The following is a 16,989-nucleotide window of genomic DNA, read 5'->3' as shown; positions in this document are numbered from 1 at the left end:
ATAATTTGAGGCTAATATATACTAACAAATATTGTTGGGATATCTAGTCCTCCTTCATGTGTAACATCGCGTCGCAAGTTATTTTTCATCTATCCAAGAAGAAACATAAATACTTAAAACTCTTATGCATACTCCAATGCATGAGCCTTATGCATATGACTAATGCATATGGATAAAGCATACATAAGTCTCAAGCATATGGCTAATGCATGCATAAGTCTCACGTATGCATTGGAAGCTACTGGTATGCCTTGGTAGCACTCGGCATGCATAGGTAGCTATCGACATGCCTAGGTAGCTATCAACATTTGGGAGATACGGACATGTCTTGATAGCTATTGGCATGCCTTGGAAGCTACCAGCATGCATTAGTAGCACACCTAGCATGCATTGGAAGCTATCGGCATGCCTAGGGAGCTATCAGCATGCATTGGTAGCACCCGGCATGCCTTGGAAGCTTTCGGCATGCTTTGGAAGCTATCGGCATGCATTGGAAGCTATTGACATACACTGGTAGCACCCGGCATGCATTGGAAGCTACTGGCATGCATTGCAAGCTATTGACATACACTTATAGCACCCGGCATGCATTGGAAGCTATCGGCATGCATTGGAAGCTATTAACATACACTTATAGCACCCGGCATGCATTGGGAGCTACCGACGTGCCTAGGTAGCACCCAGCATGCATTGGAGGCTACCGGCATGCCTAGGTAGCTACTGGCATGCATTGGAAGCTACTGGCATACCTAGGTAGTTGCATTTTTAGTATAAAACTTATGTATAAGCCTTATGCATATGGCTTTATGCATAAAGCTTATTCATAAGCCTCATGCATAAAGCTTATGGATATGGCCTTATGCATAAGGCTCATGCATGAGGCTAATGCATAAGTCTCAAGCATGCATTGGAAGCTACCAGCATGCCTAGGTTGCTATTGGCATGCTTATTCACAGGTCTCATGCATGTGGCTTATTCATAAGCCTCATGCATAAAGCTTATGCATGTGGCTAATGCATAAGTCTCATGCATGAGGCTAAGGCATATTGATATGTCTCATGCATGAGGCTTGTTGAGATATCGAGCTCTAGTGAGGCGGTGGACACTGATGACCCACCTGGGGAATAGGCCCCGCACTTACACCACTGGCATGGTTGGTGAGATCTTGGGTGATATGCGGCCAGTGGGATGACAGGCTGTGTGACAGCCATTCTAGAGACTGGCATAGTTATAGCGCCAGCTCATTTAGTCGGGTTCACACTATAGAGAACCCGTGTATGTATTTGGTTGAGTACCTTTCATATTGTGTGTACTCTTATCTTGTATATGGTGTGTTGAGTGTTGAGTAGAGAAGAAGAAGATTTTCAGCCTCTCACCTTGTGTGTTCTCTATTAGGGTTTTGTGAGTGTGTGTGTGTGCTTGCAAGAGCTCAAGCTCTCTTCCCCCCTGCATCTTTTCATGGTATCAGAGCCTGGTTCGTGCTAAGGGCTGAGCTGCAAGCAAGAGAACCACAGGAAGCGGTACGAGGGTAAGAGCTGCAACTACTCTTCCCTATTGTGTTGGTGACTACACCCTTGTCGGGAGCTCTACGGGAGGCACCGGCAAACGATCTCCGATTGAGGAGCTTTCTTCGCGGGAGTGAAGCTATAGGGCAACTATACAGTCCGAAATTTTCGGGCCGAAAACGCGTTTCGGCCACGTCTGGACCTCCGTTTTTCAGAAAGCAGGCGATTTCGAGCACTGCGGGTAAGTCATCGATTCTCTGCAGAACTCTGTTTTAAGTACTGCAGGAAGACAGATTGACTGTGCAGACACTGTGGGTGCTGCAAAGAGGTCTACAGTTGCCATTGGGTGTATGTATGTGCATTGAGGTCACTGGTTGTGACATTTGAGTGGACTGTAGTACCGCTGTGCAGAAAATACAGCAGTTGTGCAGAAAAACCAGAGTGCAGTTTCTGGTAAAATTGTGTGTTTGGCAAGATGTCTAATGATGGCATAACACAGATTGTGGCTGAGAAGCTGGACAAGAATAACTTCCATGCTTGGAGGTTCAGGCTGACTAATTTCCTGATGGGAAAAGGCTATTGGGACTACATTGAAGGTGAGCATGAAGAGGCACCGGAGATATCGGATATAAATCCGACTGCTGCAGATGTGAAAGAGTTTAAAGATTGGAACCAAGGAGCCAGGAAAGTAATGTATTGGCTTTCCATTAGTATACAGGACACCATGATTGGGCACATTCAGGATGCCAAGTCCCCCAAGGAGGCGTGGGACACCTTGGTAAAGCTCTATGAAACAAATACCAAGGCACGTAAAATACAGTTGAAGAATGAGCTTCATACTGTGGAGAAAAAGAGCATGTCTGTGAATGACTATGCGTTGAAGATAAAGGGCATTGTCGAATCCCTTGCATCTATTGGTGTGTCAGTAGATGATGATGACAAGGTGGAAGTCTGTCTACGTGGTCTCGGACCACAATACAAGGCGTTTAAGACGTCTATTCAGACTCGGGAAAACATTCCCAACTTTACAGATTTGGTGTCTATGCTGATTATCGAAGAGAAGAGCTTGGGTGAAGACCAACAGTCTTCACAAAGCAAAAACAGTTCAGAGCAACAGGCCTTCTACACGAGTTCAGGAAGAGGACGAGGTAGAGGAGGCCGTGGACGCGGTCAAGGAGGTGGCCGAACAGGTAATCAGAATTATGGCCAGCAGCAGCAACAACAACAACAGTCCCAGAATCAACAACAACAACAACACGCAGGTGGAAGAGGCAGATTCAGAGGCAGGGGGAGTCAAAGAGGCCGTGGAAATTGGCAAAGGCAATATAATGATGCACGTGAATGCTACTATTGTGGTAAGCCAGGACATGTGCAGTCAGAATGTTATAAGAAGCAGGCTGACATGCAAAATGGGAAAGTGCAGCAAAACAACTATGCATCCTCAAGCAGAAATAATGAGGACAATGAAAGGTTGTTTGTTATGCAGCATGTTGTGAATGCCATGTCTGAAAATGCTGATGCAGCACAAAAAGATAATGTATGGTATGTGGATTCAGGCGCTTCGAACCACATGACGAGTCATGGGGAGTGGTTCAAGGAGATGAAGAATCCGGAAAGACCAGGTTTTGTGGAAACAGGGGATGACACTGCTCATCCAATTGCCCACGTTGGAGATGTGCCATTGTCTATGCAGGATGGCAAAGTGAAGTACCTTGCAGATGTACTTCATGTACCGAACATAACAAAGAATCTGGTTTCAGTTGGCCAGATGATTGAGCAGGGTTTGCAGGTTCGGTTTAACCCTGATGGATGTTATGTTGAAGATTTCAAAGACAAGTGCAGGTTGGTTGCAAAAGGCAACAGAGTGGGCAGAATGTTTACGTTGAATGTAGACATGCCTGAGATGAGTGCTGCGATGTTTGCAAATGGTTCAGGAGTTGTTGCAGACACAGACATATGGCATAAAAGAATTGGACATGTAAATGTTCAGAGATTGAAGTCTATGCAGACAAAAGGAATCGTGACAGGGCTGCCAAAATTTAAAGTGGAAGGTATGCAGAAAATCTGTGAAGCATGCCAATTTGGGAAGCAAACAAAGCATGTGTTTCCACGTAACAGATATGTGAGCAGAAATGCACTAGATGTTGTGCATTCAGATGTATGGGGTCCTACGAAGACCGTGTCTATGGGAGGCTGCAGGTACTATGTCACTTTCATTGATGACCACACAAGAAAAGTGTGGGTATATTTCATGAAGGAGAAGAGTGAGGTTTTCACTCACTTTCAAAATTTCAGAGTTTTGGTTGAAAAGCAAACAGGGAAATATGTTAAGTGCCTAAGGTCAGATGGAGGGGGAGAGTACTTCTCCAATGAGTTCTCTGAATTCTTGAAGAAGAATGGTATTCGGAGACAATTCACATGCAGATATACTCCGCAGCAAAATGGAGTTGCTGAGCGGAAAAACAGGCACATTGCTGAGATTGCGCGAGCATTGATGGAAGAGAAGAATATGCCGCATTGCTATTGGGCTGAGGCTGTTTCTACAGCAGTATATATCATGAACAGGACTCCAACTGCAGCCATACATGATGTAACTCCAGAGGAGAGGTTTACTGGCAGGAAACCAGATTTGTCTCATCTGAAAGTCTTTGGATGCATTGCATATGTGCATGTGCCAGATGAGCTGAGAACTAAGCTGGATCCGAAAGCTGAAAAATGTGTGTTTATTGGATATTCCCTTGAGCAAAAGGGATACAGGTGTTATAACCCTGCTACACGTGAGTTGAGGGTAAGCAGGGATGTTGTCTTTGATGAGATGAGCAGCTGGTATGCTGCTGAAAAAGAAGCTGTTGGGGCTGATGTGAGTGGAAGTGTGGTTGCACAGAATGCAGGACAGCAATCACAGTCTTTGAGTGGACCAGGAGAGTCCTCATCTAGTGGGTCTGTTGATAGACCATGGAGTGGCAGGCTGCGTCATAATACCAGCCCTGCAAATGTGATTACTACATCACGTAAAGGAAAAGAGAAAGTGGTTGAGCCCCTTGGTATGCCTGACATTTCTGCAGGGCATTCTCATGTTGATGGAGAGTCTAGTGGCTCAGATATGAGCCTTGATGAGGAGCTTGGGATCCCAGCTATGAGAACACCTGGTGTAAAGAAGGCTATGGAAGCCATGAATGAAAAGCTGTGAAGATCTGGGAGAGTGAAGAACCCTGTGCAGAGGTTTACTTATGATGGTTATGTGGCACATCACTATGCATATATGGCAAAGGTTGTGCAGGTTGTTGAGCCCACATGCATTGATGAGGCTGTTGGAAATGTGTGTTGGGAGAAAGCTATGGATGAGGAGATGGATGCACTATATGGAAATGAAACTTGGGATTTAGTGCAATTGCCTGAAGGCAAGAAAGCTATTGGATGCAAGTGGGTGTACAAAGTAAAACATAACAGTGATGGAAGCATAAACAGGTACAAGGCTAGATTGGTAGCCAAAGGATATGCGCAGACATATGGGATTGATTATGAGGAAACTTTCAGCCCAGTTGCCAAGATGGCAACGGTGAGAGTTGTGATAGCAGTGGCTGCGTCAAAGCAATGGTCTTTACATCAGATGGATGTAAAGAATGCATTCTTACATGGGGATTTGCAAGAAGAGGTGTATATGTTGCAGCCACCTGGTTATGAGGATGTGGGTCACCCCGAGCATGTTTGCAGGTTGAAGAAAGCCTTGTATGGCTTAAAGCAAGCACCAAGAGCATGGTCTGACAAGATTTCTGAATATCTTGTCACTATTGGCTTTCATGTAGCCAATGCAGATTTCTCATTGTATGTGAGACATGGTGATAGAGGGGTTGTGCTTGTTGTCATCTATGTAGATGACTTGATCATTACGGGGGACCATGATGGAGAGATCTTTGATGTAAAGATCTTGCTAAGACAGAAGTTTGAGATGAAGGATCTGGGAGAGCTCAGATATTTCTTGGGCATTGAGGTGATTAGGTCACCACATGGTATTGGATTACTGCAGAGACAGTATGGCTTGGATATGTTGTCCAAGTATGGTATGACAGGCTGTAAGCCTATTTCTGTGCCATTGGATCAGAATGGCAAGTTGAGTGCAGATTCAGGAGAGATCTTGGAGGATCCTACTATGTACAGACGCATAGTAGGGAGTTTGATCTACATGATGATCACCAGACCAGATTTGAGCTATGTTGTTGGGTTGGTGAGTCAGTTTATGCAGGTTCCACGGAAACCGCATTTGGATGCAGTGAGACGCATACTGAGGTATGTGAAGTCTACTTTGCATTGTGGACTATTCTATGAGACTGGGACAGAGATATGTGTACATGGGTACACAGATGCTGATTGGGCGGGTAGTATCTCAGATAGAAGATCTACCAGTGGATTCATGTTTTCTTTGGGGAGTGCTGCTGTGACTTGGAGCAGCAAGAAGCAGCCTACGGTTGCTCTATCGAGTACAGAGGCCGAGTACAGAGGAGCTGCTATGGCAGCATGTGAGGTAGCTTGGTTGAGAAAGCTACTTGCAGATTTGGGTCTATCAGTGGATAGACAGGTTGTCATTTTCTGTGACAACATTAGCAGTATACAGTTGGCCAGGAACCCAGTCTTTCATGCTCGTACGAAGCACATAGAGGTCCACTACCACTTCGTCAGAGAGAGTGTCTTGGCAGGAGACCTTGACCTTGTTTATGTCAGCACAGAGGATCAGGTAGCTGACATCTTCACCAAAGCATTGGGTACAGAGAAGCTCCGCAGATTCAGGGCTTCGCTTGGTGTACATGAGATGGAGTTGAGCTCGAGGGGGAGTGTTGAGATATCGAGCTCTAGTGAGGCGGTGGACACTGATGACCCACCTGGGGGATAGGCCCCGCACTTACACCACTGGCATGGTTGGTGAGATCTTGGGTGATATGCGGCCAGTGGGATGACAGGCTGTGTGACAGCCATTCTAGAGACTGGCATAGTTATAGCGCCAGCTCATTTAGTCGGGTTCACACTATAGAGAACCCGTGTATGTATTTGGTTGAGTACCTTTCATATTGTGTGTACTCTTATCTTGTATATGGTGTGTTGAGTGTTGAGTAGAGAAGAAGAAGATTTTCAGCCTCTCACCTTGTGTGTTCTCTATTAGGGTTTTGTGAGTGTGTGTGTGTGCTTGCAAGAGCTCAAGCTCTCTTCCCCCCTGCATCTTTTCAAGGCTAAGGCATATGGCCATCTCTTGAGACTTGGGGATTCACCTAAAAATATGTAAATAGTATACTACGTGGGTTCAAATGAAGGGGGTTTTTAATTCAAAATTTAAGGTAAATTTATATAAATACATTCACAGAAGAGGTTTTTTAAACTGATTTTGATGAAAAAAAATTTGTGAGTCTATAAAGAAAAAGGGGTCATTTTATTCATGAAAAATTCATAGGTAAGAAGTGTTTTAAATAGTCCTTGAATGCACGTGATAGATAGGGTTTCTTAGTAGTGCACCCCCCCGAGTCTTGAGAGAAGCACGGCTCTCGAAAGGCTATCCATAGATCATGGAAAAAATAACAAACCCTAATCTTAAAAGCCTAAAACTTACAAACCCTATAACATGTAAAAGCATAAGAGAAGAAACATACAAGAAAGAGATCTCTTACATTATGAGGCATGTATGTGTTGAAAACCTATAAAATCAAATGAAATTAAGAAAGAAAGGTATTAATAACAAACCCTAATCTTAAAAGCCCTAAAACTTACAAACCCTATAAACATGTAAAAGCATGAAAGAAGAAACATACAAGAAAGAGATCTCTTATGAGGCTTGTATATGTGTTGAAAACCTACAAATCAAACCAAGTTAAGAAAAAAAAGTATTAAGAAAAAGCAAGATCTCTTACCATAGGAAACTTTAATGGAGAGCTCTTAATTAGGAAAAAAGAAGACGAGAAAATACTTTTAATGGTTAAGCTTTAATAAGAAGGAAAAAAGAAGAAAAGAAAAACTTAAAAGTGAGGAAAGAGAAGGGAAATACTCACAAGAAAGCTTTCATGGAAAGCTTGTTTACATAGGAAATAAAGAAAAAGAGTAGAAATAGGGTAGGAGAGGTAGAAGTGATAGATTGGACATAAACCTGTAGAAAAACTCAGAGTATCAAGTTTATTGAATTCAGAAGATAAAAACTAAGTGGCGGCAAAAGAAGCGGCAAAAAAGCGAGATATTTTTACAGTATTGCAGTGTTTCTTCGCTGCTATATACACTACTGAGCAACGATTTTTCACTGCTCATAGAGAAATTTCGCTACAAAAAGTGCTCCTCAGCACAGCGAAAAATCACTGCTCAGCATTGTTAAAACCGCTGATATTTTCCTTCTGAAAACGATGTAAAAACATTGTTGTTCTCTCAATGTGTTGTAGTGAAATTTGTATGTTACGTAAGGGGTTTTTTTAATACCTCTTGAATGCACATGCTATATGGGATTTTAACACATACATACGTACATACATCTGCACATACACACATCTACATATATACTTTCTAAATAAATTATTGACATGTTATATAGGATTTTTACATATATATACATATATCTACACACACATGTGTGCACATGTGTTTATATCCATACATACATACATACATATTTACACATACGCACACATATATGTGCATACACAATGTGTGTGTTTGTATTCATACATCTATATGTACACATTTTCACATACATACATCTATACACACGCATTCGTGTGTGTATATGTCTTGAAGGATCACTCATAAACATGTAAGCGAAACGTGGGTTCAATAGAAAGAATTTTTTAAATCTCTTTTTTATATTTTTGTTACCATACAGAAGGGTACCATTTAAAGGGGGTATTTACAAACTGAATAAAAAAAAGATGTATTTTATTCATGAAAAATTTACAGATAAGAGGTTTTTGAATTAGGCCTTGAACGCACATGATACAGAGAGTTTACATATAGTAACCCCCCCCCCCCCCCGAGTATATGTATTATATATTTACATATATCTATATATGTGTGTATACATACATACATATATATGTGTGTAACCTACTCTTGAGAAATAGGTGGTATGTGATTTTGATTCCTAGTCAACACTTTTAAGTGGATATACACGACCAAAAGAATAAAGAACATTCTCTCCAATATTTTAACGTTTCTTCCTTCAATAGCTTCAATAGTGTAATTCCCAAAAATAAGGTAGCACATATAATAAAGTTTTCCCTTCGCCTCTCTTTTTTAGAAAACCCCGTCACATGTGATGTAGCCTTGGATCCTTTTTTTGAAAAATTGAAACACCAAAATTCAATTAATGAGACTTTCTTTATTCATGCAGTAGAAGCAATCCAAATTCTTCAGAAGGCCTACAATTTAACGCACTATGGAGACGGCGATCCATGCTTGCCAGAAAACTATGCCTGGAGTTGGGTTGTTTGCAACAGCAACGTAAACCCAAGAATAAAAGAAATGTAAGATTATGTTAGCTCTTGAGATTTTCTTAATCAATATTTATCATGGAATATGGAACTTACTTGGATAAATTTGATGTTTAATGACCGCCTAGAAATCTCACAAATTTCAACCTCAGCGGTGAGATATCCGAATATGTCAGCAACCTAACGGCACTCCAAAACCTGTGAGAACATACGCTAATTTCTAGTTGCATTTGTCCAAAGTCCCACTCTATCCTAACAATGATCTTCCCCTCTTCTTATGGTAGATATCTTGCTGACAACAAACTGACTGGCTCAATCCCTGACCTCACTTCCTTAACGAGCCTTCAAGTCTTGTGAGTTCACCACATTTAGTTAGTTTTTTTTGGAACTATTTCAAGCTAACTAGTTAGCTTTTAGAGCAAGATATTCATCTCTCATTGCTCAGATTGCTCCAAGCTAACAGTTGTGCTTTGACGTCGAGCTAGGGATCTTCACAATAATGAACTTAGCGGACAGATCCCTTCGTCTTTAGCGCAATTATCAATGTTGACCAATTTGTAAGTTTGTATCTCATGATACTTTGGAAGTGTTGCAGTAGGTTAAGTATTAATATACCAAGTGCCTATGCAGTGTCTGTATGATTGTACGTTTAAACTGTGGCTGGCAAGTAATCAAGTTGAGGGAGGTACCATCCTAATGCTGGTCGTCTAACCCTTATTGACTTTTTGTTATTACAAGGAATCTTGATGGCAATGCAAATCTTTGTGGGACTATACCTCCTTTGCTTTTGCTGAATAATATTACGACGTAAGTTGGCATTCTCCTCTCCGCATCATACTCGAGTAGCATTCATGAAAGGCTTTGTTGCCTCTTCTCATAAAACTGTGATAAGATGCTAAGAACTATTTTTATTTGTTTCAATAACAATGATTCAGTTGTCAAATTTATATATATATTTTGTGAAAGTAGAAATCGGCGTGGATGATTGAGCCGATTGCCAAAATAGGGAGGCATAGTCTTTGTCAGAACAATGATAAGCATGGCCAGTTGCACGGTTATGGCAAGGTTTCATGATAGATTGAGAGGCTCCAAGCCTGAGAAACTTATGTGGCCCTTACACCAAGGGTAACAGGGGCGACAAATCCTTCAATGGGGTGACAACTCCTTCACTATTTTCCTCACCCGGTAGCTTATCTAGTTCGCATTTTTCCTACCTAGGCCCTTACACCAAGGGTAACAAGATGACTGGGGTGACAACTCCTTCAATGGGGTGACAACTCTTTGACTATTTCCCTCACCTAGTACCTTATCTAGGTCACATATTTCCTACCCTGGTGATCCCCCCTAGATTCCTCCACCTCAAGCAACTCACTACCTTGAAACCCACTAGTAATGGAACTCCTATGGTCAACAACAATGGAGTGCTTTTTGATGCAATAGAGGATGCATATTTTAGAATGTGTTGTAGATCCTATCACACTGCTTCTCCAAGTGTAGAAAACAGATAGGCATAATAGGATCCCTAAGAAACATATGTGGCTAGTATACCAAGGGTAACAAGATGACTAGAGTGGCATGATCCAAAAGGACCTAAAAATCCACTCCAAGAACAATAAGCATAAAAACTATAGTCCCTACATCTAGTACACGTTGGCTCATGTCAACGTCCAACTTATTGATATGGCTCAATAGTTAGGGGTTGATACTTCTATGGCATTCGTCTCCCCATTCTTGGTGCCATCAATGCTAGTGTCCTCTCCATCGACTTCAGTGTCCCTAACCGTGTAATTTTGGTTCTCAAAAACTTGAGTGGCTTTGAATCAATTGAGGCTAGATTAATATGAGTGGCTTTGAATCAATTGAGGCTAGATTAATATGACTAGATAAATGTGTTAATGGATTCAATTATGGATTTGTGTGAAACACGAGTGGCTACTATAAAGGTGAGTGTAATTATGAAGCTCCTCTAAATATACACTTGGCAAACTCTGTGAAGCTTCACACCCCACTGTAAGGCTCAGGTTTATGAAGGTTCACGCTTGGAAGGTTCATGCCTTTGAGCCTCACGGCTATGAGGTTCACGCCCGTGAGATTCACGTTTGTGAGGTTCATGCACATGAGGCTCACATTTATGAGGTTCACAACCGTGAGGCTCATGCTTGTTAAGGTACACGCGCCGATGAGGCTCATGCATATGAGGGTTCACGCCCGTGAGGCTCATCCTTGTGAGGGTTCACGCCCGTGAGGCTCACACCCCAAGAGCCAAATTGAGGAAGCTAATAGATGCAGGCACAACCCCACTTATTGTTGACAAGTAGAAATATCAGGGGATCAACCCAACGATTCACTGTGGATCTAGAAGCATGAGGAACACACCTTGCGGGAAATAGTGAGGAGGCTAGGAGATATGAAGCTCACACAAAGCTGGAAATCCAAGGAAAGAGAACTCACACCTCAAAGGAAACAGAAAGGAGGCTGGGAGGCGTGAGGCTCACATCTGTGATGCTCCCAATCACGTCGTGACGAGACCCACGTGAAGTTAGCTGGTAGAACCCTAATAGATTCACTGTCAGATGTTGGCGCAAACATGACACCAAATAAGATTCCTTCACTTCAATGCAATAAGACAAAGTGCGAACCATAAACAACTAATGCATATGTATAGTAATATCCTACCAGCCTGCCACTTTAAGCATTTAAAACTCCCTGCTAGTAGGTGGGTGAGTCTCATCTATTCCTACCTCCAATTCCGGTAGAAGGTTAATAATTGATTTCTCACCAACTAGCCACTTAATACTTTCAATTTGAGCCCAAATTTGAATGCAAAAGGAGAAAAATCAAATTCCAACATTGACCCCCACTTGCCCAAGCCAAGCAACCTACTGCCAAGTGGCCACACACTGCTGAGAGATGCAAAGCCATCTACACAATAGTCTTGCCCAACTTTTGAGCACACTCTTAGAGATCAATGTAGCTAGTAACTCAATTTCCATATAGTCGTCTCTCAGCAAAGCCACCTGCACAATAGTCTTGCCCAACTTTTGAGCACTCTTAGAGATCAATGTAGCTAGTAACTCAATTTCCATATAGTCGTTTTCTAGATTCACAACCGCTTAAGTAATTATTTTTTGACATATTAGAAAAACTTCCAATGGTGGAGACTTGATCCCTTCCTACTCCTAATCTTTGATTTAGCAGTATGTGGAGAGAGAGAAAGAGAGAGAGATATAAACAAGTAGTGAAGGGATTACCTTGCTTTTTCCTCTCTTTGCACCCCCTCCTTACCATGTGTGCTCCCCCTGCCATCGTGATGGCCGTTTATAGCCTTCCTTGGCATGGCTCGTATGCACCCCCTCGCCTGGCTGTGCACCCCACCTTCAACTCCACAGCATTGCCTACTTTTAGGCTCGTTTTGTCCCCCTTTCAGCCACTTTCAGCACGACGATCTTCAGCTCGACCATGATGGTCGTTCGTAGCACAGCCTATTTGTAGTGCCTTCTTAGGCAAGCAGCCCGCTTGTTGTAGCGCCGCCCACCTGAGGCGGTATTTGCCTTTTCTGTTGTGCCTTCCTATTTATGCCAGCCCTACGTGCTTTGCAACACCCCTACTTGCCTTTGCTGTTGGAATTAATGCTTTGTCCGTTAACGTGTGAATGCTCACCATGAAGTGGCAGGCACGAAACGGCAAGCCTAAGATCATAAGTAAATATGTTATAAATGTCAAATGATAACAACGATTCAGCAGTGCAACGAACGCGGCTCCACTCTCTGCAAGCAATGGCAACCTCGACCTTCTGAGTAATGCGTACCAATTAATGTTGTGTTAATTAATTATGATTACTACCTTCCTTCCAAATTTCTACATGCTATCCGCCTCCTTTCCTGGAGCGCCTGTGTGGGCCTACATTGCTTCCGCCACATTCGCAAGCCCCGATGCTTTGCTCTGCCGCCAGCGCTGATAAAGCCACACAAGCCTTTCAAGCGGCATTCTGTCTTGGCCGCACAAAACGAGAAACGCCTTCAAATTGTGTAGCGAATCACCTTGCCCATACTGTACTTATCCTCGTTAGTCCATCGCATTTGAGGCTTGTGCTCCTGATACGTTGGTAGCAAAGGCTTGCTCTAGCTTTAATTTCAAGCAGCACCAACTATCCTTTTTCGAGAAGCGGCAGCCACCCGTCCCTCCACGACCCTCCCTCACATTCCGACGCTTCTCGCACTTTGCCCATTAGACCACAAGCTGCGTGCTGCCATCGATGCTAACGTCCTCTACCTCGTTAGTGTCCATGCAAAACTCGACGTCATCGCCACCTCTTCACTACACACGCCCAACTGTCTTGGCCGCACAAATCTTCGTTTTTCGAGAAATGCCAGCAATAAATTAAATAAATTATTTTAAAAAAACCCAATCAGCAACCATCCTCCTTTTAAAAATGCGCCAACCTTTTTTTTCTTTCGTGCAACCTTGCCTGAATACCTTAACACACAACACTAATTATTTTAAAAAAATTAATAATAATAACAATAATGATATACCTTCATATGCCAACATAGACAACTGTCAACAATTATTATTATTATTTCAAATACTTTTTTTAAAAAACATCATTCTAAACTCTTTTAATTATATTTTTACTAAAAAAACTATAAATAATTAAAAAAACAAAAAATAACACACACAATACTTAGAAATTAATATTTTATTTATAATCACTCAAAATAATTTTATTCATTAATTCACTCACATCCCGAACATGCTTGCAAATTCAAGATATTCGTGAGCGCAAACATGCCTACTCTTTTAGGCTATTTGAGTGCACACACCATTTTACACAAATATGATTAAAATTTTTCAAATAATAATCAGAATTATTAAAAGAAAAAAAACAAATAAACAACACAAATGGATACAAACCCATCAATTGAAAAGGCAAAGACCCTTTAAATTCTAAAAAAATCAACACCAAAGGGGACTTCATAAAAAAATGGTAATAACAATGGTAGCCCCATAGTGAAAACATTGACCATACAAAATAAATAATATGCAATAACTAACAAAAGTGGAACCTACCAAACTAAACTAAGAAAAATAAATAAAGATACAAAAATAAATAAATAACGAAAAAAGGATGAAACCCACAAGTTTAAAATTAAAAAAATTAATAGTAATAATAACCTTGTGCCTAGCCCTCCCAATTGTTCTTGCTACGCCTTGCTGCAAATTGGCAATGCGACTGTAGGTATATTTCGGGGTGCTTGTGTACGTGGGCCCGGTTACCCAGTCAATGGCCGATGACGGGCTCATTTGTAGACATATGTGCATAAGATGTTATGGACATGTGTTTTTATCACAAGCGTACGTGGTGTAGTGGATAGGAGCTTCGCCTCCCTTGGCAAGTACGTGGTGTAGTGGATAGGAGCTTCGTCTCCCTTTGCAAGGACTTGGGTTCGAATTACAACAAGTACAAGGACGTGTGTTCATAACTCTTTTGCACGGCTGTCTGTACCGAGGCGATCTGTGGCTAGGTGACCGCTCATGCTGGGGCCACATACAAAGGCACCTCGAAATCTACCTAGAACCCAAAAATGCTCAACGCTCTTGTGGGCCAGCCACCCCTTGTGGCTTGCTTGCTCCAGGCCTGGTGCTTACAGCAGCTGATCTTCCTTATGTGCACAGTGCTACATGGCCAGGCGTTTTCTTTCCTTATGTGCACAGCTGATCTTCCTTATGTGCACAATGCTACATGGCCAGGCGTTTTCTTTCCTTGTCGCTTGCAGCTGGCTGCTCCGCGCCCATCCCCGGCAGCTGCGCTATGCTTTTGCCTTGGTTGTCACTTCCGTGTTGCTCTCTTTGATGTGCCTATGGCTGTTCGCAACCCCGGTGCCTCCCGCCAACGTCCGCCAGCTACGCCACCCAGCAGTTGCACCCCGCAGTAGTCACTCCTACGCTCCTCCGCCCAGCCTCTGCCCTTGCGCCTGCTCCTCAGATCCACCGCCACTGCCTTGGTCACTAAGCGCAGAGAGAGAAAGAGAGCGAAACTAAAACTCCATGCTTAGCTGTGTAGTGTAGAGGCTTAGCTGCATAGTGTAGAGAGAGAGAGACCCACGCTGGCTACACAATGACGAGACAGGAGGGCAATGCCTTGGTCGCCGGATCTGCGTGTGTACCTTCTCATTCTTATGCGCCCTAGCAGCCTGATCTCCCCAAAGACAATTGTGCTATTTTGGGTTTTCCTTTCTTCTTCGTCTTCAGATTCTTTTTCATTTTTTTTAAATTAAAAAAACCACTATCCAATCCTACTCACTAACCTATAATAATTTGAAATTAACTAACGCTAACTTATTATTAACAAAACTAATATTAACTCTAACTAAAAACTAATTCTAGCTGTAACTATCAATAATAACATTAACTAAAATTTCAACTAATAAATTAATATTTACTAGATGTTAATTAAACTAATCTTAAACTTAATACTAATACTAATCTTAATCATTTTTATTAGCACTAATAACTAACGTTAACTACTAATCCTATTGACACTAACACTAATTTCTAATCTTATTCACTAATAATCTTAAAGCTAACACTAATCAAAAACACTAATTAATATGGAAAAAGAAAAAGAAACCCTAAAACAAAACACCAACAAGCAACAAAAAGTCACACAAACCTTATCCTAACTTCATTCTACTGTAAATCAAATCCAGCCCACCGCAAAACTAAACCAAAACTAAATCAAATTCTCTCACCGAATCTTTCACCAACTGTAACAATCAACACTGAATCTTTCATCGAATGGAAATGAAGAAAGAAAACCCTACACAAGAGTCTAAACAAGCACTAAGGCACATAACCTTGATCCGCGGCAGTGTTGCCAAAGGAGAGCACAAATACACCGCACTCCCTAGAACAAAGCTAACCAAATGAGGAGTACTCACCTTTCACATGTCTTAGGAACTTGGTAGCTTACCCGCCATCTTGTAGAAGAGGAAACCACACCAATGCAAGCTAGCATTGAGAAGACCCACCTCCCATTGTCATCTCGCGAGATTTGTTTATGTAGAGCTTGGAACTCCCCGTGGTTGTAAGACCATGCTCGACTGCAAAAGACAATAGTTCATTCTCACTCTCTTACTAGCAAGACATCTCAAGATCAAGACTCTTATACAAACTCACTCTCACACAAGCACTACTAAGAGGGCAAGAGGATAGGGTAGAGAGCTAGAGCACAAGGACCAAGAGCACACTCTCAATCAACTCTCAAGGGAACGTCTCTATTTCTTTAGTTAAAGTCACTTATATACATGCCACTTATTGGCAACGGGCGTTTACACTCACTGGATTTTAGTGCCCAACACTTAAAATGTGAACTAATGAGAAGTAACTAGAGATCTTTCAATCCATTATCCATTGCGTACAAGGTTTTGATGACAAGATGTTTTTGGTGGTACTTATTATCCTTGGGTTAATACTTGGATCGTCGATAATGGAGCTTCTAGGAACCTGACTAGTCGAAGAATTAGTATTCCTCCCTCAAGACTATGGGAGATGACATCATAGTGGGCAGTGGGAAAATCATAAAAAGTGCCCAATAAAAGGTTCATATAATGTTAAGGTTTTATTTCACTTGTGTCTAAAGAAGGTTGTATAAAAATTATTTCAAATATTCATTAGGTTCCAATATGAAAGAAACCTCCTTCCTATCTTGGCCATTATGGACCATGACTTGCGCGTTCGCTTCAACAAGAATGGTTCAATATTTATTCTTGATAGAGATAAGAAGGTTGTTGTAAAGGGCATTCAAACCTGAACAACTTATATGAGTTTTTGAAGTTTGTAGTCTAGACTGACTTGAGTAATAGTAAAATTTGGCATGAGAGATATGGGCATCTTAGTATGTAAACTCTTTCAAAGATACAAATAGGTAGACTATTTGAGCATTTGCCACCAATTTTTGACAGTCTGGATGTGTGTGAAGCTTGCATGATGGGTAACCAATAGAGAAAACCCTTTTTAAAGAGGCTAGT

General features: G+C 41.8%; 1 protein-coding gene across 3 annotated transcripts in view; it reads left to right on the top strand.

The window, feature by feature from the left end:
- LOC147625382 (putative LRR receptor-like serine/threonine-protein kinase At1g67720) overlaps nt 1–16,989 on the top strand; it is a 136,038-nt gene that overhangs the window by 48,476 nt on the left and 70,573 nt on the right. For all 3 annotated transcript variants that reach the window (XM_086818715.1, XM_086818716.1, XM_086818714.1), the window contains 5 exons: nt 8,860–8,992; nt 9,088–9,159; nt 9,244–9,312; nt 9,445–9,516; nt 9,698–9,766. In XM_086818715.1, the coding sequence (XP_086674841.1) occupies nt 8,860–8,992; nt 9,088–9,159; nt 9,244–9,312; nt 9,445–9,516; nt 9,698–9,766 (415 nt within the window). The remainder of the gene's footprint in view (nt 1–8,859; nt 8,993–9,087; nt 9,160–9,243; nt 9,313–9,444; nt 9,517–9,697; nt 9,767–16,989) is intronic.

Source organism: Cibotium barometz, chromosome 24 (assembly GCF_041138505.1).
Source record: "Cibotium barometz isolate CiBa-2024 chromosome 24, ASM4113850v1, whole genome shotgun sequence".
Lineage (NCBI taxonomy): Eukaryota > Viridiplantae > Streptophyta > Polypodiopsida > Cyatheales > Cibotiaceae > Cibotium > Cibotium barometz.
This window is presented reverse-complemented; position numbering and strand designations above follow the sequence as displayed.